The 26,810-nt window shown below is 48.0% G+C and overlaps 1 protein-coding gene across 1 annotated transcript in view; it reads left to right on the forward strand.

The window, feature by feature from the left end:
- ATP2B3 (ATPase plasma membrane Ca2+ transporting 3) overlaps positions 1–26,810 on the forward strand; it is a 633,319-nt gene that overhangs the window by 224,667 nt on the left and 381,842 nt on the right. Inside the window, exon 3 of the mRNA XM_078664571.1 lies at positions 4,411–4,732. Within this exon, the coding sequence (XP_078520697.1) occupies positions 4,531–4,732 (202 nt within the window). The 5' untranslated portion in view covers positions 4,411–4,530. The remainder of the gene's footprint in view (positions 1–4,410; positions 4,733–26,810) is intronic.

Raw genomic sequence — 26,810 nt, forward strand, 5'->3', positions numbered from 1 at the left:
GAGGGCATTAGAAAATGCTGTTCGCTGAAATTTTCAGTGCAGGGTGTTTGTCCGCACTGTGAAATTATTGCGAATGGCACCATGCACAGTGCAAGCAGGCGCTGCTTCCTTTCTGCCGCTCGAGTAGATTTTCTACTCGAATGGTAGCTTTCTCAACGCGGCCACTCGAATTGAGAAATCTGACCACCCACATTGATAAATCTCGCCATTAGATTGATTTCCCTTGCTCGCCAACTTGACGTTGACGAGCACTAATGAAGAAAAATCTCACTGGGAGGTGGATTATCCTCTCTTGCGCGCGTCAAATTTTCAAACTCCGCGAGCTCCGCTTAACACAGAGTGCGAAAAATTCTGCAAACTCCGCAAGCGGAGTGGAGTTCACCGCCCAGGGTTAATGTTTTGCCCTTAACGACAGGATCTGAATAATTTCAATTGTTATTTATAGTCAAATAGCAGGCGTTTCGGTTGTGCACACAATTACGCCAGGGTCCTTCATCAGGACAGATATGTTTTTTTAACAAAAGCATAAAACATTTAGCAGATGCTTTATAGGAACAATGATGGAATTCACTGACTAGATATTATAAAGGTAGTCATATAAAAAAATAGAAAAAAAAACAAACCCCATTGTCACAGCATTCTCTCCTTATAGAGCAAACTGAACCAATCATGAGTTTGGACAGGAGGCTTACCTTTTTCCTGTGTTTACAACAACAGAAAATACAAGGAAAGGTCTCTTCCAAACACCAGGAATTCATATAAGGTCTTGTTGGTTATTTACAATAAATGATAGTAAAATACAAGAATTACCCATTGCATTGGAGGGAAAGGCAAAAACGAACCCTCCTTCCTATGGTGTATTATCCAGGAACCCAAATCATCTACTAGCAGGGACAGCCTTACTACTGAAGTGGTTTAAAAAGTAGCTCTTTAGCTTGCAGAACAACAGCATATAGGAAACGTCATGTATTGAGCCTAAATTCAATCAATTGATGACTCATCTATAGAGAGTTAAATATTTGAGATGAAAGTTAATAAAAAGATAATGAAGAATTCAAAATCCGGAGCCCCTTCGGACCCTTGTCCCGCTAAAACACTTGCGACTGTGGCTGATACCATCAATCCAGAGGTCAATGCAGCCTTGAATCAATCATTGAGCAGCGGCCAGGTTCCATCTATTTGGAAAAGGGTCAAAATATTGCCTCTGCTAAAGAAGCCTGCGGCAGATCCTTTATTAGCATCCAACTATAGACCCATTTCGCTCCTGCCTTTCTTTGCCAAAACGATAGAAAAATATGCAAATTCGGTAATCACCGAATTCATTGAAACAAACAACCTCCTCCATACGAGTCAATCTGGCTTCCGTACTAACTTTAGTACGGAGACGGCTCTACTCGAGATCTCAGAATCCATGAAAGAGATTCTCAATTTGGGTGGGAGAGCGGGTCTGATACGGTTAGATCTGTCGCCCGCTTTTGACACCGTGCCCCACGATAGACTCCTACAGAGACTGAGAGAGTGTGGAGTGGGGGGCACGGTGTTAGAATGGCTCTCCTCCTTTTTGGAAGACAGAAGCCAGGAGGTCTGGCCTCCCCCTTTCCCTCCTGCATGCCTCCCATGAAGGTCGGTGTCCCCCAAGGGTCTATATTAAGCCCACTGTTGTTCAATCTGTATATGGCTCCCCTCGCCCCTTTGGTAGAAGACGCAGGCGCAATCATTATATCCTATGCTGTTGATACTCAGCTGTTGTTTACCTGTAAAAAGGGAGAGGATTTTGATGGAGAGAGGATTAATAACTGTCTAAGAAAGGTCTTTGCCTGGTTTAGATGCAATCAGCTACAGTGTAATCCTGAGAAGTCCGAAGTGATTCTCTTTCGATCTTTTGTCCCGGATGCTTGGAGGCAATGGTGGCCTACAGATATGTCACCTCCGGAGACTTCTGCTGGTGTAGTGAGAAATCTAGGGGTAAAAATGGATGACTCACTTGACATTATGGGGCCGATCCACAGAACTAACTTAAGACAAAATTCTAAACTTATTACTTTTGGTATTCACAGAAGTTAGGATTTTGTCTTAAGTCTGTCTTAAGTCTGTCTTAAGTCTGTCTTAAGTCTGTTTTAAGACAAACTTAAGACAAAATCCTAACTTCTGTGAATACCAAAAGTAGTAAGTTTAGGATTTTGTCTTAAGTTAGTGCTGTGAATCGAGCCCGAAGAAACAAGTCCAATCAGTTGCAGGAATCTGAAATTGCTCCGGAGATTTCTGCCGCTCCGGTCGCTTTCTTATAGCAGGGCGGTGGTCCAAGCTCTCATTACCTCAAGGTTGGACTACGCAAATGTCCTCTATTTGGAACTTCCGGAGTGTCTATTAAGTAAACTTCAAGTTGTCCAGAATGTTGCAGCTAGAGCCCTACACTGGCTTCCCATTCGTCGCAGAATCCAGTCGAAGGCTATGACACTGGCCTTTAAAGCTTTGCATGACACTGGAGCACATTATATTAGGAGACGAGTGACCTTTACACGCCCGGTAGAAATCTAAGATCGTCCCAACAGCGTCTGATGAGTGTGCCCAAATTTGCACGCTCTCGCAGAGGAGTTCGTTCATTTCAAGTACAGGTAGCACGTCTTTGGAATAAGCTACCTACCACAATTAGACAACTGACAGATGTATGGCTTTTTAGGAAGCAACTCAAAACCTGGTTATTCCAGCAATAATTAGTCCTGAGAGTCGGCCCTTAATTCGGTAGCTTTTTGTTCTGCTGAACGCCGGGACACTCGATTGAGTATCTGTGCGCTTTACAAATACGCAATAACATAACATAACAAGTTGTACACATCCCCTGATGGAGGGCAAGTACCTAAACAAACCAACAGAGGTTAGAAGTGTTGAAATGAACTGAGAGACAAGGAGGACTTAAAGTTAGCTATAAGTTCGAAGATTCTCCATGTACCGCGGGAAGCCACTGCAGTATTCAGGATCCAGCCTTTACGAAGGCACTCTGGAGCACGGAGATTGGTCAGAGGGCAGCATTTAAACTGAATTTGAAAACAGGGTTTTTGCTCCACTAATGATCTGGAACAAAGAGGTTTACGCCCTGTACGCCTAGAGCCTGGTGTGTTACTCACTCAGACCTAGCGCGCTACATGGTTTTCAAACAGAATGTCATCTTTAAATATCCTCCTGACAAGGTATTGCAGCAAAAATATGGGCTATCACAATACTGCTGTGAATTTAAGTTCTGTAATTAACTCAAGATGTGTGCATCTCCACTAGGCCCGAGTGGAAAATGTCATTCAGCTCACGGAATTGGCAGCATTTGTCGACTCCGGGTTACTATTGTAAGGCAGTGTTCTGGCCAAACTCCACCAATCACCATTCGGGAAATTTTCCTCCTGCTAGGCTCCAGAAATGTGAACTGGCGAGGGCGAGTTAGATTTGACGTCCCCTATCGTGATTCCCAGTCACTAGGAGGACTTCCATGAGATTTTTTAATGCGAGCAGTCGTGAACGCTTGTAGTCAGAGGGCTGCTTCTCAGGTAGATTTTGTACTCGAGCGGCCGCAAAATCAACTTGAATAGCCACGCACTCTTGCGCACCACGTGGTGAAGTTTAAGATGATTTTTCACCACTGAACGCGCTACCGGTGCTAAATGACAGGGCAACGTGTATGTTTTCACCAATTGGCAGAACTTTGTGTAATCTTGTAGAATTTTTATGTAACTCTTGGGCATTCCACTGAGTGAAATTCCAAGAGTTCCACCCACCTCTAACCTTGACTATATGTATACCTTAACACATTCCGTGCGGGGCTGTTTCCCCCCCGCTGTGCTGGGGGGCAGTGGGGGGCGCCCACAGCGTCCCCATGCTCATGACGAGCTCAGCTCGTCATGAGGCACAGTGCTCCTGTGCTCATGACGAGCTGAGCTCGTCATGACCGTGCCCGTTTAATGGAACGCTCAGCACAGCAGGGGAATCAGCCCAGCGTGCAAGCGTTCCATCTAACGGGCACGGTCATGACGAGCTCAGCTCATCATGAGCACAGGAGCACTGTGCCTCAGCTCGTCATGAGCACCGAAGAGGTTAAAGGTATGTTGATGTGAAGTTTAGAATAGTAAAAATGTACTTGTCAATAAATACTTACCTTTATGGTATTGAAGAAACCGATATTCTGGCTACGATATTTTGTTAGAATACACAATATTCCGACATTCAACCCCACTACTCCTGTATGTTGATTCTCGCAGAGGATGCTTACAAAGATAGTTGCCTCTCTAGTTATCCTGTATATCCTGACAATAAAACAGTATATTTTACTTGTTGTTTCAGCATGGTCATGGCTAGTATATAAGCCACCTTGTTCAAGGCATACCTGCTCTGAATGTGTTTACCTTTCTTTCTCCCTATCTGTAGGCCTCTCTACTCCCTCACCCACTCACCTCATCCAACCTCTCTGTCTGGAGGCCACGTGCTGCTGAGACACACAACCTTTGAAGCCAAGCTTTGCAGAGCAGAATCTTGAGAGACACCAAGATGGGAGATCTTAACAGTTCGGTGGATTTCTACCCCAAGACCCAGCGCCGGGAGCTGAACCATGCCGGCGGCTTCGGCTGCACGCTGCAGGAGCTGCGCTCGCTCATGGAGCTGCGTGGTGCCGAGGCCATCCAGAAGATCCAGGAGAGCTACGGGGACGTGCACGGGCTCTGCCGGCGGCTCAAGACATCCCCTGTGGAAGGTAACGACTCCCTGCTCTGCGCATGTGCGCTGCTGGTGGGCGTGGCACTGGCCCTGCCAGTCAGTGAACAGCCAATGAGGATGTGCTTATGTCTTTCCTGTATTTCTATCTATTTCAGTATCTCTGTTTCCTTCTTTTTCTATCTTCTTGATCTTTGTCTCTTGGCTTCCCTATCTATCTTTCTCCATGTCGATCATTTGTTCGTAAGTTAACGCACATTCGCATATCCTGTTATTTCCATAATCTACAGCGCTGTGAGAGCCTGAGAGGTGATTTGCTGCACTTTATAAATCGTTGATTTATTGATTGATTGATTGATTGATCTACCCCTCCCGCTTTTTTAGCATCTTTCAATTAATACTTATACATATTTATTTAATTTTATATAGTCTTTAGGTTAATAATACACATCTAAACGCTGCACAGTGAGCAGGGCAAACGCAATACCATGACTCCGCCTCACATCTTTTTCTGGGAAATTACGGGTTTGCAGCACTTGCCTAATAATTCACCACTTAAGAAATATTTTCCGGATTTCAATGCAAGTCGTGAATATCTCAAATGTATCATAAATTATTAAATAGCACAGCATACATACACTTTACAAGAGTGAACCGGTCATCGTCTGGCTCCTGATGCTGTTTTCTGGTATTATACAGGTAATAAAGAGATGACACTTTTGCCCAAATAGTATTAACGTCAAATACTGATGGACAGTATTTTTATGCAACAGTGAAAAAAGTCTTTACGTATTGAAATGAAATTCAACAGTGAAAAAAGTCTTTACGTATTGAAATGAAATTCAACCATGAATAGGGTCTTTGTTTATTGAAATGAAATTCAAACAGGGTATAAATAAGGATTCCATTTTGGTTGTGAAAGTTTTTCATTGTTTGTGCACCTTAATCTTAAACCACAGGAATGTTCTGAAAGCAGCAGTTGTGTGAAGTGGCCACTCAAAGTTTGGAAGAAATCCAAATATTTAACATCTCTTACTAAAGTCTGGTGTGTTGAATGATCCGAGCTCCCTAGTGAGACAGTTGCATGCTGGGTATTCATTCTACCGTATTGTTCTGTTAATGGAAATAGGGGTTTCCAGAATAAATACAAAGCAGCCCCCAAATATGAAGACCCCTCTTAAAACATAACTGCAATGTGTAGATTAAAACAAGGACCTCTTTTTAAAACAAGACGTTTGTAGGATTAAGCTTGGTTTCTGCTTCATGTAATATTGCATACTTAATGTAACCTATTTTACTAGGGAGTTAGAAAGGACATTGTTAATAAAATGGTGTTCCCGTGCCTCCCTGCTAACCAAAACCATCACTTGTTTGCGCATCACACTGGGAGCAGGAAAGATTGTTGAATGTGCAGAGTTTTCTTTCTTAAGTGTTCCTTGTTTCTTTAATATGGTTCCATCTATTCTTCATCAAGGTGTGTTAAAAGACACAATCACACCAGAGCACCACACAATGTGCAGCTCCCCTCCTCCTCTTGTTGCATTATTTACCCACCACTGTCACAAGACTTGATCCACTTCCTTCCATGTTCCCTCCCAGACTGTCCCTGATTCACACAATGGTGTATAGAGGTATCTTGCTTAGGGATAGGCAGTGAGGTGGCATCTTTGATTTGGTTTACTGGATTCTAATTTCTGCAATAGGGTCACTCGCTGCCTTGATGGTGTGTTCATTGCTCAATGGTGCGTGTGTTAGGCACACACAGTGTTATGTTGTCGTCGTGGGTTTGGTAAGGGTTTTCCTTGCGCCATTTTGTCTGGTTCTGTAGATTGTGATGTTAGGATGCTATATACTGCCTTTGCTGTGGTAGACCTTGTTTAAAGTAAGCCTGGGTGGAGTTCGCGGAACTCTGCGAAGTGCAAAAACACCTCAGCTGCGCTACGTGGGGCTCAGTGAGCAGCGGAGTGCATACGATAAATGCCGTTCGTGGTGATTTTCATTGCCAGGTGATTGTCCGCACTTTTTAATCATCGCAATCGGCACAATGCACAGCGCAAGCGGGCGCTGCTTCCTTTCTGCCGCTCAAGTAGATTTTTACTCGAGCTGCAGCTTTCTCAACGTGAACGGAGGTTTCTGAACGAGAGAAGTCACGAGCATGTGCTGACACTCATAATGAGAAATCTGACCGCCTGCGTTAAGAGATTTCACTGGGAGGTTGATTTTCCACACTTGCGCTCGCCAACTTGATGTTGACAATCGCGAACGAGGAAAAATCTCGCAGAGAGGTGGATTTTCCTCGCTAGCGCTCACCAACTTGCCGTTGGCAAACATGAGCAAAGAAAAAAACTCTGCTCCGCTAAGCGAAGCAGAGTTTTTCGGAACTCCGCAAGCTCTGCGTAACGCGGAGAATGGAAAACGCCGCAAACTCTGCGAGCGGAGCGAAGTTCACCACCCAGACTTAGTTTTAAGTTGGTCAATAGTTACGGACATTCCAACAGTTGTCAGTGTTGGTCCTGGTTTGGTGCATGGGGTATGGTTAGACAGTGTTGCGTTGCTCAGTTGTCGTCAGGGCCTCTCTGGTTTGGTAGATGAGGTGTCATGCTGGGAGTTGGGCCTTTCTTTGGATAGACCGAGTGCTACAATGGCAAAAGGTGTATCAGTGGTGTACTTAGTTTTGTACATAGAGCACAGAGGTAACTAAATAAATAAATCTCCCGGTCTGTGGATGTAAGCTGTAGAACCAATCTCCTGGTCTGTGGATGTAAACTGCAGAAAAACCAAAGGAAATGATGGACGGAGCCTTGACAATACAAGCACTCACCCCCAGTCAACTGATCTGGGTTTAATCCATCACCGTTCTTTAGCCCACTCTGCCACCCCAGTTCAGACATGGCCATATGCAAATCAGTCTGACCCTGTGCCTCGTGGGTACAGTCCAGCCCGAACTGCCAAGCCATGCCTTCCCTGCACCGGAAACAAGCTACAGAGGACCGGTTTCTGGCATTCCAGCCATCTTCAACCCGGCTTGCTTGAATCCAGTGGTAAAGTGAGCAAGGGACTCACGTCTGAGCATACCCTGCCAACTTATGGCAAACAAAGCGTTGCAAAAGGGGGTGGTGATGGACGGAGCATCTGAACCAATCAAACACTCACACCCAGTCAAAAGATCTGGGTTTAATCCATCACCGTTCTTTAGCCCACTCTGCCACCCCAGTTCAGACATGGCTATATGCAAATCAGTCTGACCCTGTGCCTTATGGGAACAGTCCAGCCCGAACTGCCAAGCCATGCCTTCCCTGGACCGGAAACAAGCTTCCGAGGACTGGTTTCTGGCATTCCAGCCGTCTTCAGCCCGGCTTGCTTGAATCCAGTGGCAAAGTGAGCAAAGGACTCACATCTGAGCATACCCTGCCACACTTATGGCGGCCAAAGCGGTACAAAAGGGGTGGTGATGGACGGAGCATCTGAATCAATCAAACACTCACACCCAGTCAAAAGATCTGGGTTTAATCCATCACCGTTCTTTAGCCCACTCTGCCACCCCAGTTCAGACATGGCTATATGCAAATCAGTCTGACCCTGTGCCTCATGGGAACAGTCCAGCCCGAATTGCCAAGCCATGTCTTCCCTGGACCGGAAACAAGCTTCCGAGGAAGGGTTTCTGGCATTCCAGCCGTCTTCAGCCCGGCTTGCTTGAATCCAGTGGCAAAGTGAGCAAGGGACTCACGTCTGAGCATACCCTGCCACACTTATGGCAGCCAAAAGCGGTACAAAAGGGGGTGGTGATGGACGGGGCATTTGAATCAATCAAACACTCACACCCAGTGAAAAGATCTGGGTTTAATCCATCACCGTTCTTTAGCCCACTCTGCCACCCCAGTTCAGGCATGGCTATATGCAAATCAGTCTGACCCTGTGCCTCATGGGAACAGTCCAGCCCGAACTGCCAAGCCATGTCTTCCCTGGACCGGAAACAAGCTTCCGAGGACCGGTTTCTGGCATTCCAGCCGTCTTCAGCCCGGCTTGCTTGAATCTAGTGGCAAAGTGAGCAAGGGACTCACGTCTGAGCATACCCTGCCACACTTATGGCGGCCAAAAGCGGTACAAAAGGGGGTGGTGATGGACGGGGCATTTGAATCAATCAAACACTCACACCCAGTCAAAAGATCTGGGTTTAATCCATCACCGTTCTTTAGCCCACTCTGCCACCCCAGTTCAGACATGGCTATATGCAAATCAGTCTGACCCTGTGCCTCATGGGAACAGTCCAGCCCGAACTGCCAAGCCATGTCTTCCCTGGACCGGAAACAAGCTTCAGAGGACCGGTTTCTGGCATTCCAGCCTTCTTCAGCCCGGCTTGCTTGAATCCGGTGGCAAAGTGAGCAAGGGACTCACGTCTGAGCATACCCTGCCACACTAATGGCGATGTAAGCTGTAGAATATATCTCCCGGTCTGTGGATGTATGCTGTAGAATATATCTCCCGGTCTGTGGATGTATGCTGTAGAACCGATCTCCCGGTCTGTGGATGTACGCTGTAGAACCGATCTCCCGGTCTGTGGATGTATGTTTCAGAACCGATGTGCCGACCTCCGCACATGCTTAAGAGCCCATCTCCAGACAGTGCATGTGATACACATGCAACCCCACGCCATGGACTAGTGTTGTGGAGAGAGTCCCCTGGTCTGTGGAAGTAGTGCCCTGCCCTACCCATGTGATCCAGAGCCACCCCCAGAACAGGACCCCAGATCTGTGGACTTCTGCCTTCCTAATGCACTGGTTGGGAGCAGCAGGGGGCATGTTTTTGAAAGATGGCCAAATATGGAAGGAGAAGCTGTAATGCAAAGACCTTCATGAAGATGCCATTTTTCTTAGGAAGGTGAAAGATTCTATTATCCCATGGTTGATGCTGTCTAAGAGTGGTACCACTGTGAAATGAGGAAGCAGAATCCAGGGAAAGCCGTGTAAGAGCATAGGGCAGCGGCACTGGGGTTGGCACCACTCGCTAGTTTGAAGCGGGCATTGGTCGGTAAGGGAAGGGCCATGGTTGACGGTGGACTCTGCTTTCAGGGGGTCACCATAGCAGAGGGATTGAGCACAATAGGCCATGTTCGAGAGATTGGGCCAAAACCAAGGGGCCTCCCCCGTCATCCTAGCGGGGATTGGGACCGCCCGCCATAAGGGCGTGGTCCTGTGGGGTGTATTAGGATGTGCCTGCCACAGTGGCGAGCACATCCTGCATTTTTAGCATTGTGGCGGGCGGTGCTCTCTGCACCGCCCGCCACAATGCTAAAAATGCATTTCAGCATTTGCATAAACAAAGCGGCAGGCACCGCGCGGTGCCTGCCGCTTTGTTTATGCAAATGAAGGGGGGTACCACAGGTACCCCCCTGTGTGCAACCCCCACCCCTCCTTCACTCTGGGGGCCCGCAGGGGGTCCCCAGAGTGAAGACCGCATGCCTTCCACCATGGAAAGGCATGTCTGAAAGCCCATGCTACTATGGCTGGCAGTGTCTAATAGACACCGCCACCATATTAAACATTTTCCACCCCGGCCGCAAGGCGACCGGGTCGGAAAAGCAGCGGACGGTCTGGCCGTCCACCGCGGTCCCCCCCGCCATTCTAATATGGTGGGGGGAATTCTGGAAAGGATGTCGGGCGGATTGCCCCCGCCAGGCCGGCGGTGGCTACCGCCAGCCTGGCGGGGGCAATCCGCCCGACATCATAATGGGCCCCTAAGTTAGGGAGCAAAGCGCTGACGCATACTCAGTGACGCCGAAGGAAGGAGGAGCTTCCAGTCCTAGGAGTAACGAGGGAAAGAGATCAAGCCCGACGCCCGCCCTTGCTAGTCTGTGTAAGTTCCAACAGATTAACAGTTTCACTAAATTACTTTTATGGCTTTGGGGAAGTAAACAGTATTTCTTCTGGTTTTCCAAAGTAAGGTGGGTTTGAACATGGTTGTGGATCTCACGAAGGAGAAAGAAGAAGGGGGCACAATATGAGGCGTACACAGGGAACCGCACAATACTGTCTATGGTAATGAGAACTTTGAGGATGCTGGTGATTCAGAGGGGTTTTTACACTCGTATCTGTTGACATGGTTGATAGAGTTTTTGGAGAAAGAGGCTGTGAGATGAAGTCAGCCACTGTTATTCCAACACTGTATTTGCAGAAACCCATCAAAGTAGAAGGGTCTTTTGAGATCTAACCATGTTCCAAGGAGTGATGCAGTGGGAACAGAGTGTGCATGATGTGAAGAGGCATGCTGGCCACACAGGCTGGGTTTAGAGCACAACAAACGCTTCATATATGTGGAGAGAATGACATGCCAGAGGTAGATTAGTTCTGTACCAGTGGATTTCAACCTTTCTGTAATTAGAGCTACTTATGTTCAATTATAGTTATTCTGAGCCACTACTAACACTAGGGTTGCAGCAGTGACTACATCAAGCAAGACTATACTGGTGATCAAGATTAACAGCATTGGTCACCCACTGCATCAAGCAGGGTTACCAGCAGTAATGTGAAGAAGGCTTAATAAATTTGGAATACCTCCACATGGATAATACAGAAAAGCCATAGCTGCAGTGCCCCTCGCATCAAAGTAATAACATTAGTAATAAGCCTCACCAATGAAGCATGATTTATCACTCATTATCAGCTGTAAATATATTTTGGAAATTCAACAGTTTTTCTCCAACCATCAGCTTATGAGATATGAAAATACACACATTTTCATCTTGAGCAAACACATTTCATTGCTGGTATTCAGCCAAGCAAAACGTTATAATTCAGTAGGCTGGGATGCACATACAATAGCTAATTTCAGGTAGCTGGAGAGCAGCTACCAGCAGCTCATGAGCTACTCATTGAATAAGCCTGTTCAAGATTTATTTAGAAGATGATTTAAGTGCTTTAGAGGGTCTGATCAACACATAGGGCTGCAGAGAGGTGCAAATCTGCTGCCATGCTAAGTACAATGTATTCCAGTAGTGTTGCAAGAGGCAGTTGTAGATAAGTGTATAGATTTCAGGAGTAAAGGTGTAATTACACTAGTAAAAGCAATAAAATGGCTTGCTTCCTTGGTGGTGGTGAACAAAGAGATATGTGAGGTGCGCTTGTGTGTTGATTTGAGGAAACTAATCAGGGTTGGTGTGGAAATGTTTACACTACCACATAGTAACATTCCTGGATTAGTGTGTTGCCGTTCTACATCACCCACTGGTGCACCATCATGTTGAATTTCATTTTCGGGCTATAATCTTTCATTGTTTGTGACACCAAAGAAAGTCTTTGTCTTTAAAAGAACATCATTTGGCCCTCTCTTGAAGGTAACTGGCTTCAAAAATGTTATGTCAATATTGTTGGAGGATATAACAGGAGTGATATTTTTCCGAGGCATTTTATTCGTCTCTGGGAGTATAGAGGGGAGCATGACAGATGATGTCATGAAGTGGTGAAGATTATAAGAAACAAAGGTATCACCTTGCATAAAGACACATCTGATGCCAAAGAACAGTTTAGGGTTATGCCTAAGGATGGTGGAATATAATGCAAGGTTTGTCTGCAAACTTTACAGATAACTGCATGAACTTGAGAGAGCGCTTCAAGAAAAGGCTCAATGTTGTATGGTGTGAGAATGGCAGAGTCTGTTTGCGGCTGTGAGAGTGGAATAAGAAATGCTTCCATCTAAAATAATCAATTCACAACCGGGGACAGGACAATCATCTTTACGGACGGCAGAGAGCTGGGATCAGGCGCAATTTTGCTCCACATTATGGATGGAAGGAAGAAGGCAGCACAGTGTTTATCACTAGAGTTTGAAAGGGGCTGAAATGAGGGTCTGGCTTTGGCAGTTGTGTGGGATGTCCAATAGTTCTGTTCTTTTGGGTGCGGAACAGAATGTTTACTTGGGATCAGCCATACGCATGTAAGGGACAACTTTATGATGAAGCAACTGGGTTTGGTACCATGAAGAACAACGACATGGGGAATTCAGTTAAAGGCTTGAACATTTCCTATAGACCATTCATGAGGAAAGACAGGCAGACCGAGAATTAGAGGTGGGCGACCCAACCAATGTAGAGGGAAGACTGAGTCAGAGCCAAACTGAGGGTTATCTCCGGCTCCAACAGTCTGTGCATGAGCCGAGCCTTGGAAATATTTAGCATGTCAATGAAACAGCAGACATCATGTTGCAATAGGGTAAGGTGTTTGCAGCCACAGCAGAGGATCCTGGGATCTCACAGGGACTCAGGAAGCTGTGACAGCAGAAGATGGAAAACCTGATACACCTCCTCGGTGCATAAAATCAAGTGGGGGGAGGTAGAGTACTGATCCGTTCAGTCTCCTTTGGATAGTCAAGAAATCATGGGGAAGGATCACTGGTCCTGCATAACCAGGGTATGCAGGTTGGTTCGTTGTGTCTCACAAAGTTAAAAGACCCTCATGCACGTGTGTGCATAATCCTAGGATTTACCCGTGGTTAAGACAGTAGTGATCGTGGATAGGTGAAGTGGTACGGGTATTTTAATCCCCACCACTTCACCTATCCACGATCACTACTGTCTTAACCACGGGTAAATCCTCCAGGTGGAGGTTGCATAAAAACGGACCCAAGGATTATGCACACACGTGTTTAAAAGCGGGGAGACACCATATACCGCTACGAAGACAAAAAACACGTGCATGAGGGTCTTTTAACTGTGTGAGACACAACGAACCAACCTGCATACCCTGGTTATGCAGGACCAGTGATCCTTCCCCATGATTTCTTGACACCTCCTCGGTGGACAAGAAAGGAGGGAGGAACAGTGCTTAACAGGAGAAAAGGAGCAGCAAAGGTAAAGTTGCAGCTGTGAGCAAGAAACAAAAGAACTTGCAACACACACCAGGCATCAGGGAAACAAGGAACCAACTGTAGGGAACAAACAAGCAGGAAACCGTACCCCTAGACCCCAAGACCTGGCAAGGAAAGGAGTGAGTAGTGCAGTAGTCAGGAGATTATATGTCGAAGCACCACCACTTATCTAGTCCGGGGCTTTCACTGTACAAAACAATGCATTCTGGGAGCTGTAGTCTTGGTTCGAAGAGTTGATCCCATGGGCTAACCTCCCCCTCCTCTCCCCCCTTAGAAGAGAACAGTGAGAGTAGTTTATGTGGCCACCATAGGGTAGGGACCTGCACTTAAGCACAGCGGAGCCAGGGTGTATCAGGCACTCTTCAGAGCATTGCAGGCCAAGGGGAGAGGGTGCAGTGACAACCAGTCCTGGCTCAGGAAACGAAGGAACACTGCTAAACAAGGACCATTAAAGATGAGGTCACTTCCTGTAGAGTGCTGTCTCTGGATACAGGGGAGCAGTGTTTCACAGTGCTGCTACAGCAAGCAAAGTGTACTGCTGAGGGCTGAGCTACCTCTAGAAACAGACTGCACTGCTAAACAAGGACCATGAAAGATGAGGTCACTTCCTGTACAGTGCTGTCTCTGGACACAGGGGAGCAGTGTTTCACAGTGCTGCTACAGCAAGCAAAGTGTACTGCTGAGGGCTGAGCTACCTCTAGAAACAGACTGCACTGCTAAACAAGGACCATTAAAGATGAGGTCACTTCCTGTGGAGTGCTGTCTCTGGATACAGGGGAGCAGTGTTTCACAGTGCTGCTACAGCAAGCAAAGTGTACTGCTGAGGGCTGAGCTACCTCTAGAAACAGACTGCACTGCTAAACAAGGACCATTAAAGATGAGGTCACTTCCTGTGGAGTGCTGTCTCTGGACACAGGGGAGCAGTGTTTCACAGTGCTGCTATAGCAAGCAACGTGTACTGCTGAGGGCTGAGCTACCTCTAGAAACAGACTGCACTGCTAAACAAGGACCATTAAAGATGAGGTCACTTCCTGTGGAGTGCTGTCTCTGGACACAGGGGAGCAGTGTTTCACAGTGCTGCTACAGCAAGCAACGTGTACTGCTGAGGGCTGAGCTACCTCTAGAAACAGACTGCACTGCTGAACAAGGACCATTAAAGATGAGGTCACTTCCTGTGGAGTGCTGTCTCTGGACACAGGGGAGCAGTGTTTCACAGTGCTACTACAGCAAGCAGGGGTGTACTGCTGAGGGCTGAGCTACCTCTAGAAACAGACTGCACTGCTAAACAAGAACCATTAAAGATGAGGTCACTTCCTGTGGAGTGCTGTCTCTGGACACAGGGGAGCAGTGTTTCACAGTGCTGCTACAGCAAGCAAAGTGTACTGCTGAGGGCTGAGCTACCTCTAGAAACAGACTGCACTGCTAAACAAGGACCATTAAAGGTGAGGTCACTTCCTGTGGAGTGCTGTCTCTGGACACAGGGGAGCAGTGTTTCACAGTGTTGCTACAGCAAGCAACGTGTACTGCTGAGGGCTGAGCTACCTCTAGAAACAGACTGCACTGCTAAACAAGGACCATTAAAGATGAGGTCACTTCCTGTGGAGTGCTGTCTCTGGATACAGGGGAGCAGTGTTTCACAGTGCTGCTACAGCAAGCAAAGTGTACTGCTGAGGGCTGAGCTACCTCTAGAAACAGACTGCACTGCTGAACAAGGACCATTAAAGATGAGGTCACTTCCTGTGGAGTGCTGTCTCTGGATACAGGGGAGCAGTGTTTCACAGTGCTGCTATAGCAAGCAATGTGTACTGCTGAGGGCTGAGCTACCTCTAGAAACAGACTGCACTGCTAAAGAAGGACCATTAAAGATGAGGTCACTTCCTGTAGAGTGCTGTCTCTGGACACAGGGGAGCAGTGTTTCACAGTGCTGCTACAGCAAGCAAAGTGTACTGCTGAGGGCTGAGCTACCTCTAGAAACAGACTGCACTGCTAAACAAGGACCATTAAAGATGAGGTCACTTCCTGTGGAGTGCTGTCTCTGGACACAGGGGAGCAGTGTTTCACAGTGCTGCTACAGCAAGCAAAGTGTACTGCTGAGGGCTGAGCTACCTCTAGAAACAGACTGCACTGCTAAACAAGGACCATTAAAGATGAGGTCACTTCCTGTGGAGTGCTGTCTCTGGATACAGGGGAGCAGTGTTTCACAGTGCTGCTATAGCAAGCAACGTGTACTGCTGAGGGCTGAGCTACCTCTAGAAACAGACTGCACTGCTAAACAAGGACCATTAAAGATGAGGTCACTTCCTGTGGAGTGCTGTCTCTGGACACAGGGGAGCAGTGTTTCACAGTGCTGCTACAGCAAGCAGGGGTGTACTGCTGAGGGCTGAGCTACCTCTAGAAACAGACTGCACTGCTGAACAAGGACCATTAAAGATGAGGTCACTTCCTGTGGAGTGCTGTCTCTGGACACAGGGGAGCAGTGTTTCACAGTGCTGCTACAGCAAGCAGGGGTGTACTGCTGAGGGCTGAGCTACCTCTAGAAACAGACTGCACTGCTGAACAAGGACCATTAAAGATGAGGTCACTTCCTGTGGAGTGCTGTCTCTGGACACAGGGGAGCAGTGTTTCACAGTGCTGCTACAGCAAGCAAAGTGTACTGCTGAGGGCTGCGCTACCTCTAGAAACAGACTGCACTGCTAAACAAGGACCATTAAAGATGAGGTCACTTCCTGTAGAGTGCTGTCTCTGGATACAGGGGAGCAGTGTTTCACAGTGCTGCTATAGCAAGCAACGTGTACTGCTGAGGGCTGAGCTACCTCTAGAAACAGACTGCACTGCTAAACAATGACCATGAAAGATGAGGTCACTTCCTGTAGAGTGCTGTCTCTGGACACAGGGGAGCAGTGTTTCACAGTGCTGCTACAGCAAGCAGGGGTGTACTGCTGAGGGCTGAGCTACCTCTAGAAACAGACTGCACTGCTGAACAAGGATCATGAAAGATGAGCTCACTTCCTGTAGAGTGTTGTCTCTGGATACAGGGGAGCAGTGTTTCACAGTGCTGCTATAGCAAGCAGGGGTGTACTGCTTAGGGCTGAGCTACCTCTAGAAACAGACTGCACTGCTGAACAAGGACCATTAAAGATGAGGTCACTTCCTGTGGAGTGCTGTCTCTGGACACAGGGGAGCAGTGTTTCACAGTGCTGCTACAGCAAGCAGGGGTGTACTGCTGAGGGCTGAGCTACCTCTAGAAACAGACTGCACTGCTGAACAAGGACCATTAAAGATGAGGTCACTTCCTGTGGAGTGCTGTCTCTGGACACAGGGGAGCAGTGTTTCACAGTGCTGCTACAGCAAGCAAAGTGTACTGCTGAGGGCTGAGCTACCTCTAGAAACAGACTGCACTGCTAAACAAGGACCATTAAAGATGAGGTCACTTCCTGTGGAGTGCTGTCTCTGGACACAGGGGAGCAGTGTTTCACAGTGCTGCTATAGCAAGCAACGTGTACTGCTGAGGGCTGAGCTACCTCTAGAAACAGACTGCACTGCTAAACAAGGACCATTAAATATGAGGTCACTTCCTGTGGAGTGCTGTCTCTGGATACAGGGGAGCAGTGTTTCACAGTGCTGCTATAGCAAGCAACGTGTACTGCTGAGGGCTGAGCTACCTCTAGAAACAGACTGCACTGCTAAACAAGGACCATTAAAGATGAGGTCACTTCCTGTGGAGTGCTGTCTCTGGATACAGGGGAGCAGTGTTTCACAGTGCTGCTATAGCAAGCAACGTGTACTGCTGAGGGCTGAGCTACCTCTAGAAACAGACTGCACTGCTAAACAACGACCATTAAAGATGAGGTCACTTCCTGTGGAGTGCTGTCTCTGGACACAGGGGAGCAGTGTTTCACAGTGCTGCTACAGCAAGCAAAGTGTACTGCTGAGGGCTGAGCTGCCTCTAGAAACAGACTGCACTGCTAAACAAGGACCATTAAAGATGAGGTCACTTCCTGTGGAGTGTTGTCTCTGGACAAAGGGGAGCAGTGTTTCACAGTGCTACTACAGCAAGCAGGGGTGTACTGCTGTGAGCTGAGCTACCTCTAGAAACAGACTGCACTGCTAAACAAGGACCATTAAAGATGAGGTCACGTCCTGTGGAGTGCTGTCTCTGGACACAGGGGAGCAGTGTTTCACAGTGCTGCTACAGCAAGCAAAGTGTACTGCTGAGGGCTGAGCTACCTCTAGAAACAGACTGCACTGCTAAACAAGGACCATTAAAGATGAGGTCACTTCCTGTAGAGTGCTGTCTCTGGATACAGGGGAGCAGTGTTTCACAGTGCTGCTACAGCAAGCAAAGTGTACTGCTGAGGGCTAAGCTACCTCTAGAAACAGCCTGCACTGCTGAACAAGGACCATTAAAGATGAGGTCACTTCCTGTAGAGTGCTGTCTCTGGATACAGGGGAGCAGTGTTTCACAGTGCTGCTACAGCAAGCAGGGGTGTACTGCTGAGGGCTGAGCTACCTCTAGAAACAGACTGCACTGCTAAACAAGGACCATTAAAGATGAGGTCACTTCCTGTAGAGTGCTGTCTCTGGACACAGGGGAGCAGTGTTTCACAGTGCTGCTACAGCAAGCAACGTGTACTGCTGAGGGCTGAGCTACCTCTAGAAACAGACTGCACTGCTAAACAAGGACCATTAAAGATGAGGTCACTTCCTGTGGAGTGCTGTCTCTGGACACAGGGGAGCAGTGTTTCACAGTGCTGCTATAGCAAGCAACGTGTACTGCTGAGGGCTGAGCTACCTCTAGAAACAGACTGCACTGCTAAACAAGGACCATTAAAGATGAGGTCACTTCATGTGGAGTGCTGTCTCTGGATACAGGGGAGCAGTGTTTCACAGTGCTGCTATAGCAAGCAACGTGTACTGCTGAGGCTGAGCTACCTCTAGAAACAGACTGCACTGCTAAACAAGGACCATTAAAGATGAGGTCACTTCCTGTGGAGTGCTGTCTCTGGACACAGGGGAGCAGTGTTTCACAGTGCTGCTATAGCAAGCAACGTGTACTGCTGAGGGCTGAGCTACCTCTAGAAACAGACTGCACTGCTAAACAAGGACCATTAAAGATGAGGTCACTTCCTGTGGAGTGCTGTCTCTGGATACAGGGGAGCAGTGTTTCACAGTGCTGCTACAGCAAGCAAAGTGTACTGCTGAGGGCTGAGCTGCCTCTAGAAACAGACTGCACTGCTAAACAAGGACCATTAAAGATGAGGTCACTTCCTGTGGAGTGCTGTCTCTGGACACAGGGGAGCAGTGTTTCACAGTGATGCTACAGCAAGCAGGGGTGTACTGCTGAGGGCTGAGCTACCTCTAGAAACAGACTGCACTGCTAAACAAGGACCATTAAAGATGAGGTCACTTCCTGTAGAGTGCTGTCTCTGGATACAGGGGAGCAGTGTTTCACAGTGCTGCTACAGCAAGCAAAGTGTACTGCTGAGGGCTGAGCTACCTCTAGAAACAGACTGCACTGCTGAACAAGGACCATTAAAGATGAGGTCACTTCCTGTGGAGTGCTGTCTCTGGATACAGGGGAGCAGTGTTTCACAGTGCTGCTATAGCAAGCAACGTGTTCTGCTGAGGGCTGAGCTACCTCTAGAAACAGACTGCACTGCTAAACAACGACCATTAAAGATGAGGTCACTTCCTGTGGAGTGCTGTCTCTGGATACAGGGGAGCAGTGTTTCACAGTGCTGCTACAGCAAGCAAAGTGTACTGCTGAGGGCTGAGCTGCCTCTAGAAACAGACTGCACTGCTAAACAAGGACCATTAAAGATGAGGTCACTTCCTGTGGAGTGCTGTCTCTGGACACAGGGGAGCAGTGTTTCACAGTGCTGCTACAGCAAGCAGGGGTGTACTGCTGAGGGCTGAGCTACCTCTAGAAACAGACTGCACTGCTAAACAAGGACCATTAAAGATGAGGTCACTTCCTGTGGAGTGCTGTCTCTGGATACAGGGGAGCAGTGTTTCACAGTGCTGCTACAGCAAGCAAAGTGTACTGCTGAGGGCTGAGCTGCCTCTAGAAACAGACTGCACTGCTAAACAAGGACCATTAAAGATGAGGTCACTTCCTGTGGAGTGCTGTCTCTGGACACAGGGGAGCAGTGTTTCACAGTGCTGCTACAGCAAGCAGGGGTGTACTGCTGAGGGCTGAGCTACCTCTAGAAACAGACTGCACTGCTAAACAAGGACCATTAAAGATGAGGTCACTTCCTGTAGAGTGCTGTCTCTGGATACAGGGGAGCAGTGTTTCACAGTGCTGCTACAGCAAGCAACGTGTACTGCTGAGGGCTGAGCTACCTCTAGAAACAGACTGCACTGCTAAACAAGGACCATTAAAGATGAGGTCACTTCCTGTGGAGTGCTGTCTCTGGACACAGGGGAGCAGTGTTTCACAGTGCTGCTATAGCAAGCAACGTGTACTGCTGAGGGCTGAGCTACCTCTAGAAACAGACTGCACTGCTAAACAAGGACCATTAAAGATGAGGTCACTTCATGTGGAGTGCTGTCTCTGGATACAGGGGAGCAGTGTTTCACAGTGCTGCTACAGCAAGCAACGTGTACTGCTGAGGGCTGAGCTACCTCTAGAAACAGACTGCACTGCTAAACAAGGACCATTAAAGATGAGGTCACTTCCTGTAGAGTGCTGTCTCTAGACATTGGAAACAAGGGTGCAGTATACGGACACTGTTAGATCTCGAACAAGGGTGCTGTATTCAGACACTGCTAGCTCTGGAAACAAATGGTGCAGTGTTCAGACACTGCTAGATCTGTAAACAAAGGTGCAGTGTACAGGCACTGATAGCTCTGAAAACAAACGGTGCAGTGTTCAGGAACTGCTAGCTCTGGAAGCAAGGGTGCAGTGTTTAGACACTGCTAGATCTGTAAACAATGGTGCAGTGTTCAGGCACTGATAGCTCTGAAAACAAACGGTGCAGTGTTCAGGAACTGCTAGCTCTGGAACCAAGGGTGCAGTGTTTAGACACTGCTAGATCTGTAAACAAGGGTGCAGTGTTCAGGCACTGATAGCTCTGAAAACAAACGGTGCAGTGTTCAGGAACTGCTAGCTCTGGAAGCAAGGGTGCAGTGTTTAGACACTGCTAGATCTGTAAACAAGGGTGCAGTGTTCAGACACTGCTAGATCTGTAAACAAAGGTGCAGTGTACAGGCACTGATAGCTCTGAAAACAAACGGTGCAGTGTTCAGGAACTGCTAGCTCTGGAAGCAAGGGTGCAGTGTTTAGACACTGCTAGATCTGTAAACAAGGGTGCAGTGTTCAGACACTGCTAGATCTGTAAACAAAGGTGCAGTGTACAGGCACTGATAGCTCTGAAAACAAACGGTGCAGTGTTCAGGAACTGCTAGCTCTGTAAACAAGGGTGCAGTGTTCAGACACTGCTAGATCTGTAAACAAAGGTGCAGTGTACAGGCACTGATAGCTCTGAAAACAAACGGTGCAGTGTTCAGGAACTGCTAGCTCTGGAAGCAAGGGTGCAGGGTTTAGACACTGCTAGATCTGTAAACAAGTGTGCAGTGTTTAGACACTGCTAGATCTGTAAACAAAGGTGCAGTGTACAGGCACTGATAGCTCTGAAAACAAACGGTGCAGTGTTCAGGAACTGCTAGCTCTGGAAGCAAGGGTGCAGTGTTTAGACACTGCTAGATCTGTAAACAATGGTGCAGTGTTCAGGCACTGATAGCTCTGAAAACAAACGGTGCAGTGTTCAGGAACTGCTAGCTCTGGAAGCAAGGGTGCAGTGTTTAGACACTACTAGATCTGTAAACAAGGGTGCAGTGTTCAGGAACTGCTAGCTCTGGAAGCAAGGGTGCAGGGTTTAGACACTGCTAGATCTGTAAACAAGTGTGCAGTGTTTAGACACTGCTAGATCTGTAAACAAAGGTGCAGTGTACAGGCACTGATAGCTCTGAAAACAAACGGTGCAGTGTTCAGGAACTGCTAGCTCTGGAAGCAAGGGTGCAGTGTTTAGACACTGCTAGATCTGTAAACAATGGTGCAGTGTTCAGGCACTGATAGCTCTGAAAACAAGCGGTGCAGTGTTCAGGAACTGCTAGCTCTGGAAGCAAGGGTGCAGTGTTTAGACACTGCTAGATCTGTAAACAAGGGTGCAGTGTTCAGGAACTGCTAGCTCTGGAAGCAAGGGTGCAGTGTTTAGACACTGCTAGATCTGTAAACAAGTGTGCAGTGTTTAGACACTGCTAGATCTGTAAACAAAGGAGCAGTGTACAGGCACTGATAGCTCTGAAAACAAACGGTGCGGTGTTCAGGAACTGCTAGCTCTGGAAGCAAGGGTGCAGTGTTTAGACACTGCTAGATCAGTAAACAAGTGTGCAGTGTTTAGACACTGCTAGATCTGTAAACAAGGGTGCAGTGTTCAGACACTGCTAGATCTGTAAACAAGGGTGCAGTGTTCAGACACTGCTAGATCTGTAAAGAAGGTTGCAGTGTTCAGACACTGCTAGATCTGGAGATAAGGGTGCAGTGTTTAGACACTGCTAGATCTGTAAACAAGGGTGCAGTGTTTGGACACTGCTAGATCTGTAAACAAGGGTGCAGTGTGCGGACACTGCTAGATCTGGAGAGAAGGGTGCAGTGTGCGGACACTGCTCGGTCTGGAAACAAGGGTGCAGTGTTAAGACAGTGCCAGCTCTGGAAACAGGGGTGCAGTATTCAGACACTGCTAGCTCTGGAGAGAAGGGTGCAGTATTAAACCGTGCTGTTGTGATACAAGGGTGCGCTGCTACTGCTGACCTGTACTAGAGAAAGAGAATAGCATCATTGCTAAATAGCAGCTTACGCGGGGTTCAAGGAGGCCGTTGATGAGGCAGGAAGGAAAGCACAGGTTCAGGAAACAGGGATTCACCGCAGCCAATAGGAACCCGTAGACACATAGGAGCATCTCTAGCTCTGAGAGGGTCAGAGGTTACAGAAACAATGTATCGATGGGCATTAGCTAGAGGGTGATAAGCAACGGTAGGCACCAGAGCACAATGTGCGAAGCATGGCTTTGGAAGGATGAAGGGTAAGCAGTCCCTGCTGGGGTGAAGACCTCTGGCCTTCAGTTCACACCTGTAACTCTGCAGGATGGACATTCTCCCACCGAGCTGTTTCCTTGCAGATGGCACGCGCCGCTAGCTGGTCTATTTTTGTATTTATTTCATTATTTTCCTGGCAACCAGTGGCCTCCTGGTGGTTAAAATTTATGCCAATTATTACTCCAGATACTAGTTCATTGTGTAGACCTCCGGAGAATGGAAGTCCGAGTCAGCCCTGCTATGATTCTAACCTGAGCCCAGTAGGTCGCAGGTAGATTTCTGCAGCAGGGTCGATCCATGCATTATATTTTACATATGTAATGTAATGATTCTACATGGAACTAATATACATAGACAGCTGTCACCCAGGAAACCTAGACTGCCCCAGCCCTCCTGGGGGTATGGTGGACACGCCCACCGATCCACCTTACCATCTGAAGGCTGGATGACTTGAACCAAAGAACGAGCCCCAGACAAACCCGCGCACACACGGCCTTCCATGGCTTCCCGTCCCTCTCATGAAATGCAAAGCGGCCCCTCCCTGCGCGGGGGCATTAATGACCGCGCGGGGGCGCGCTCCCGGCGGCGCAGCCAGGGGCCGCGCTTCTAAGGAGGATGAAAGGCGCAGGCTGGCCCCCCACACTTCACGCCCTCTGCACACTGGTTAAATATTCAAAAATGCCATGCCCCCGGGGCGCTGGCATCACTGCTCCGCGTGCCAGGGTGGCCGATGCGAGGCGCAGGCTCCCGGCGCAGCCTCCAGCGCTTGCGCGCCCTGGGCCCCTGGCAGGCGCTACAGGCGAGGCGGCGGCCGTGCGGGGGAGGGGGCTCGGTGCGCCTGATTCACAAACCTCGTGCAAACTGCGGCACGGATTAGTGCTTTCACTGCACTGGCACTGTCAGGGCCGGAGCCGAGCTGGCCTCTTGGCTGTGTGCCCTTGACCAAACCAAACCTGGCACCCTCCCCCGCGTGACTTCTGCAGGCAGGCCCTGGACCCCTGGGGTGCCCCCAGCTCCCACGTGCTGAATGCTGGTGTTAGGCCTCTCAGCCTTAAGGGTTCTCACCCCCAGCTTTTCCTTCCTCCTTCATTTTTTCGGATGTCGTTTTTGCTAGAATTAGGCATCTGTGCACTTTCCCTCTGCTAACCAGTGCTAAAGTGCCAGCACTTTCCTCTAAGCGCGGTAACATTGGCTCATTCCCAATTGACATATTTGATTTACTTGTCTATCAATATTAAAGTGGTACTACATGTACCCAGGGCCTTTAAATTAAAGGCTGCCAGTGGGCCTCCAGCAACAGCTGTGCAGCCCCCTTAAGTAGCCCTCCAACCATGTCCCCGGCCTGCCATTGCAGAGCTTGCGTGCAATGTACACTGCCATTTCGACCTCACAAACTAAACCCATTGCCAGGCCAAAATCTTCCCTTTTAATACATATACGAAACCCTAGGCTAGGACCCAGACAGTCCGGAGGGCAGAGGACAATGAATTTAAAAAGTAGAACATGTTCTTTGAAGTTTTACATATACAGGTAGTGAAAAGATTTTATATTCATTTTTCACTACTGCAAGGCCTATCTGTCCCTCAGGATAACATTGAAGTTGACTTATTACATTTCATAAGTGTGATTTCCAAATGGGACGGGATGATAAGTTGATGTTTCGTGTCTCTGGAATTACAATTTAAAATCCTAACTTATGGTGAAGTCAGATTTTAAATTGCAGTTCTGAAAATGCAACTTTTAGAAACTTGTCATTTTCTTACCGTAGCCATTTAGTGCCTGTAGCCTGTCTCTGGTCACATGACTCAGTGTAGCTGACAGTTGAGCTTTTTTGTACGTATTTGACCCATCGCAAAGACTCACATCATGGCCCCAACCTGCATCGCCTTCAGAACGGTCACTGTGCGACGCATCCTCAGACATATTCCGCATTGCTGCCTCATAACTCCTCGGAACCGACGCATCACCCTGACTGTGTGACGCGTCCTTGCATCCAAACTTGGCATCGAAAGCCCACTAAGACGGGATCCTCAACATCGATGCAACAGGACCTCACACTGCAGCCTCGCCGCATCTCGGAACCGTCGCATCAATCCGACCGTGCGACGTATCTTCGATGTGGATCCATGCAGCGCTCTGCAAAGCAGCATTTAAGTTACTCTGTTCAACTCGCCTAACTGGGTACCTATAGCCTGCCCGCGCTCCATCACTGTCGGCCTGAACTTATGACTGTGTTCCGGTCTGGCGTGACTAGATACTCCCAGGCAGCACTTTACACCTTTTGGCACTATTTTCTCTAAAAACTTTAAAATGAAATATCTATAGTTCTACAAATTTAATTTTTGTCGTTTTGATTTTGTTTCATTTAATAAAAAATCACCATTATTCTAATCCTTTTTGGGCCCCATTTGCGGTGAGTTTTCACTGTGTTACTGGTTGAAGTGTTGCACAATTGCTTCACACATCGCCTCTGAGTAAGCCTGACAGCTCTGTGCCAAGCTACCCAAGGGTTGATCACAGGTTAAGTCAGGGTTGCTTCTGCCTTACCCTGACTAGGACTGTGGTTGCTGCTTGACCACAGCTCACACCACAGTCAACCAACAGCCCCGTTTCTTACAGCCGTCCTGGGCATTGAACGCCCGTACTACTTTCATTTGAAAGAGGGCGTACCTGCACTTGTCAGCTGCGATGATTTATAATGGTGGAGTGTTGGCACTTCTCATTAGTAAACGGGTACTCTAGGCAAGTTAGTTCCTGCACATCTCAGCAGGCGTGCGGTACTTATAATGGGAGAGTAACAGCACTTCTCATTAGCAGGCAGGTATTTTGGCATAGTGAGTACCTGCACTTCGAAGGCAGGATGGTACAGTTAATGGGAGAGTACCAGCACTTCTCAGTAGCAGGCAGGTGCACTGGGATAGTGAGTGCCGGCACTTTCAAGTAGCAAGAAGCTACTCTAAAGTAGTGAAAACCTCCACTTCTCAGCAGGGATGCAGTACTTATAATCGGAGAGTAACAGCACTTTGCCGTAACAAGCAGGTACTCTGGGGAAGTGAGTACCTGCACTTCTCAGCAGGTATGCAGTACTAATAATTGTGGAGTACGTGCACTTCTCAGTATTTAGCAGGTACTCTGGGATTGTGAGTACCTGCACTTCTCAGGAGGTATGTCATTGTTATAGTGGGAGAGCACGGGCATTGTATTTCCACACAACATCCATGGATTTTGACGCTGCCCCGGATATACAAAATCATCGGAACAGAATCATGTGGAAGCTCCGAATCCTCCGACCTCCCAAGGTGAGGCGTAACGAGGAGAAGTATTGTAAGTTCTCCTGTTTGTTTTCTCGCTGTTCTGCCTTCTGCAGGACAGCAAGAAAGAGGAAAACGCCTTTTAGGATGGTTTTTGTGGAGGAAGGTGCCCCTTCCTGCACAAAAGCAATCCTGCCTGCAACGGGAACACCCTGGCACTATGGTGCTTGGGTGCCTACGTTGGCACTAGGCCACTGAAACGGCACCAGTGCAGGAGAAAGGACAGGAATGCTCCGTATTGCATAAATACTGTGCATGTTCGCTGTTTCTCTTTAGTGTAGGACAGGGCAGCAAGCTGTCTTGATGCACTGCCTTAAACAAGAAATCCCATAAGAGAGGGTCAGAGGTTGTATTATGGCAAACTGATCAACCCTTTCGGCAGTATAGAGGAAAAGTGAAGGACTGTGCCCTCACGTTTTGTCAGAAGTGATCCAAAAATGAAATACAGACGTTCTTTGAAAGTCTTAAGTGCGTAGTTTTTATTTCATGTTACATCTGTGGATAAATAACAGCCGACACGTGTTTCGCCCTGGTGGCCTATAGGCCATGGGCTTTTTGAAGGCAAGGGTCTGGTGTTGGCGTAGGTCAAGATTATGATTCTGTTAGGAAGCTGTATCTCGTCTCTGCGGTCCTGGAACAAAAACCCTTTCGGACGTGCCCGGCACCCAGCCTGTCCACCACTCAGGCCGCAGCTCGTCCTTCTATTTCACATTTCCAGAGCAAACCCGCCTTAGTCTGCAGAGAGAAAGCTGAACCTTTGCTCCTCACTGCCTGGACTGCTGAGGGGCACCATCACCGAGTCACCATCACAGTGTGTAGTGTAACCACCGTGCACAATAACAATGGCCG

Source organism: Lissotriton helveticus, chromosome 10 (assembly GCF_964261635.1).
Source record: "Lissotriton helveticus chromosome 10, aLisHel1.1, whole genome shotgun sequence".
Classification (NCBI taxonomy): domain Eukaryota; kingdom Metazoa; phylum Chordata; class Amphibia; order Caudata; family Salamandridae; genus Lissotriton; species Lissotriton helveticus.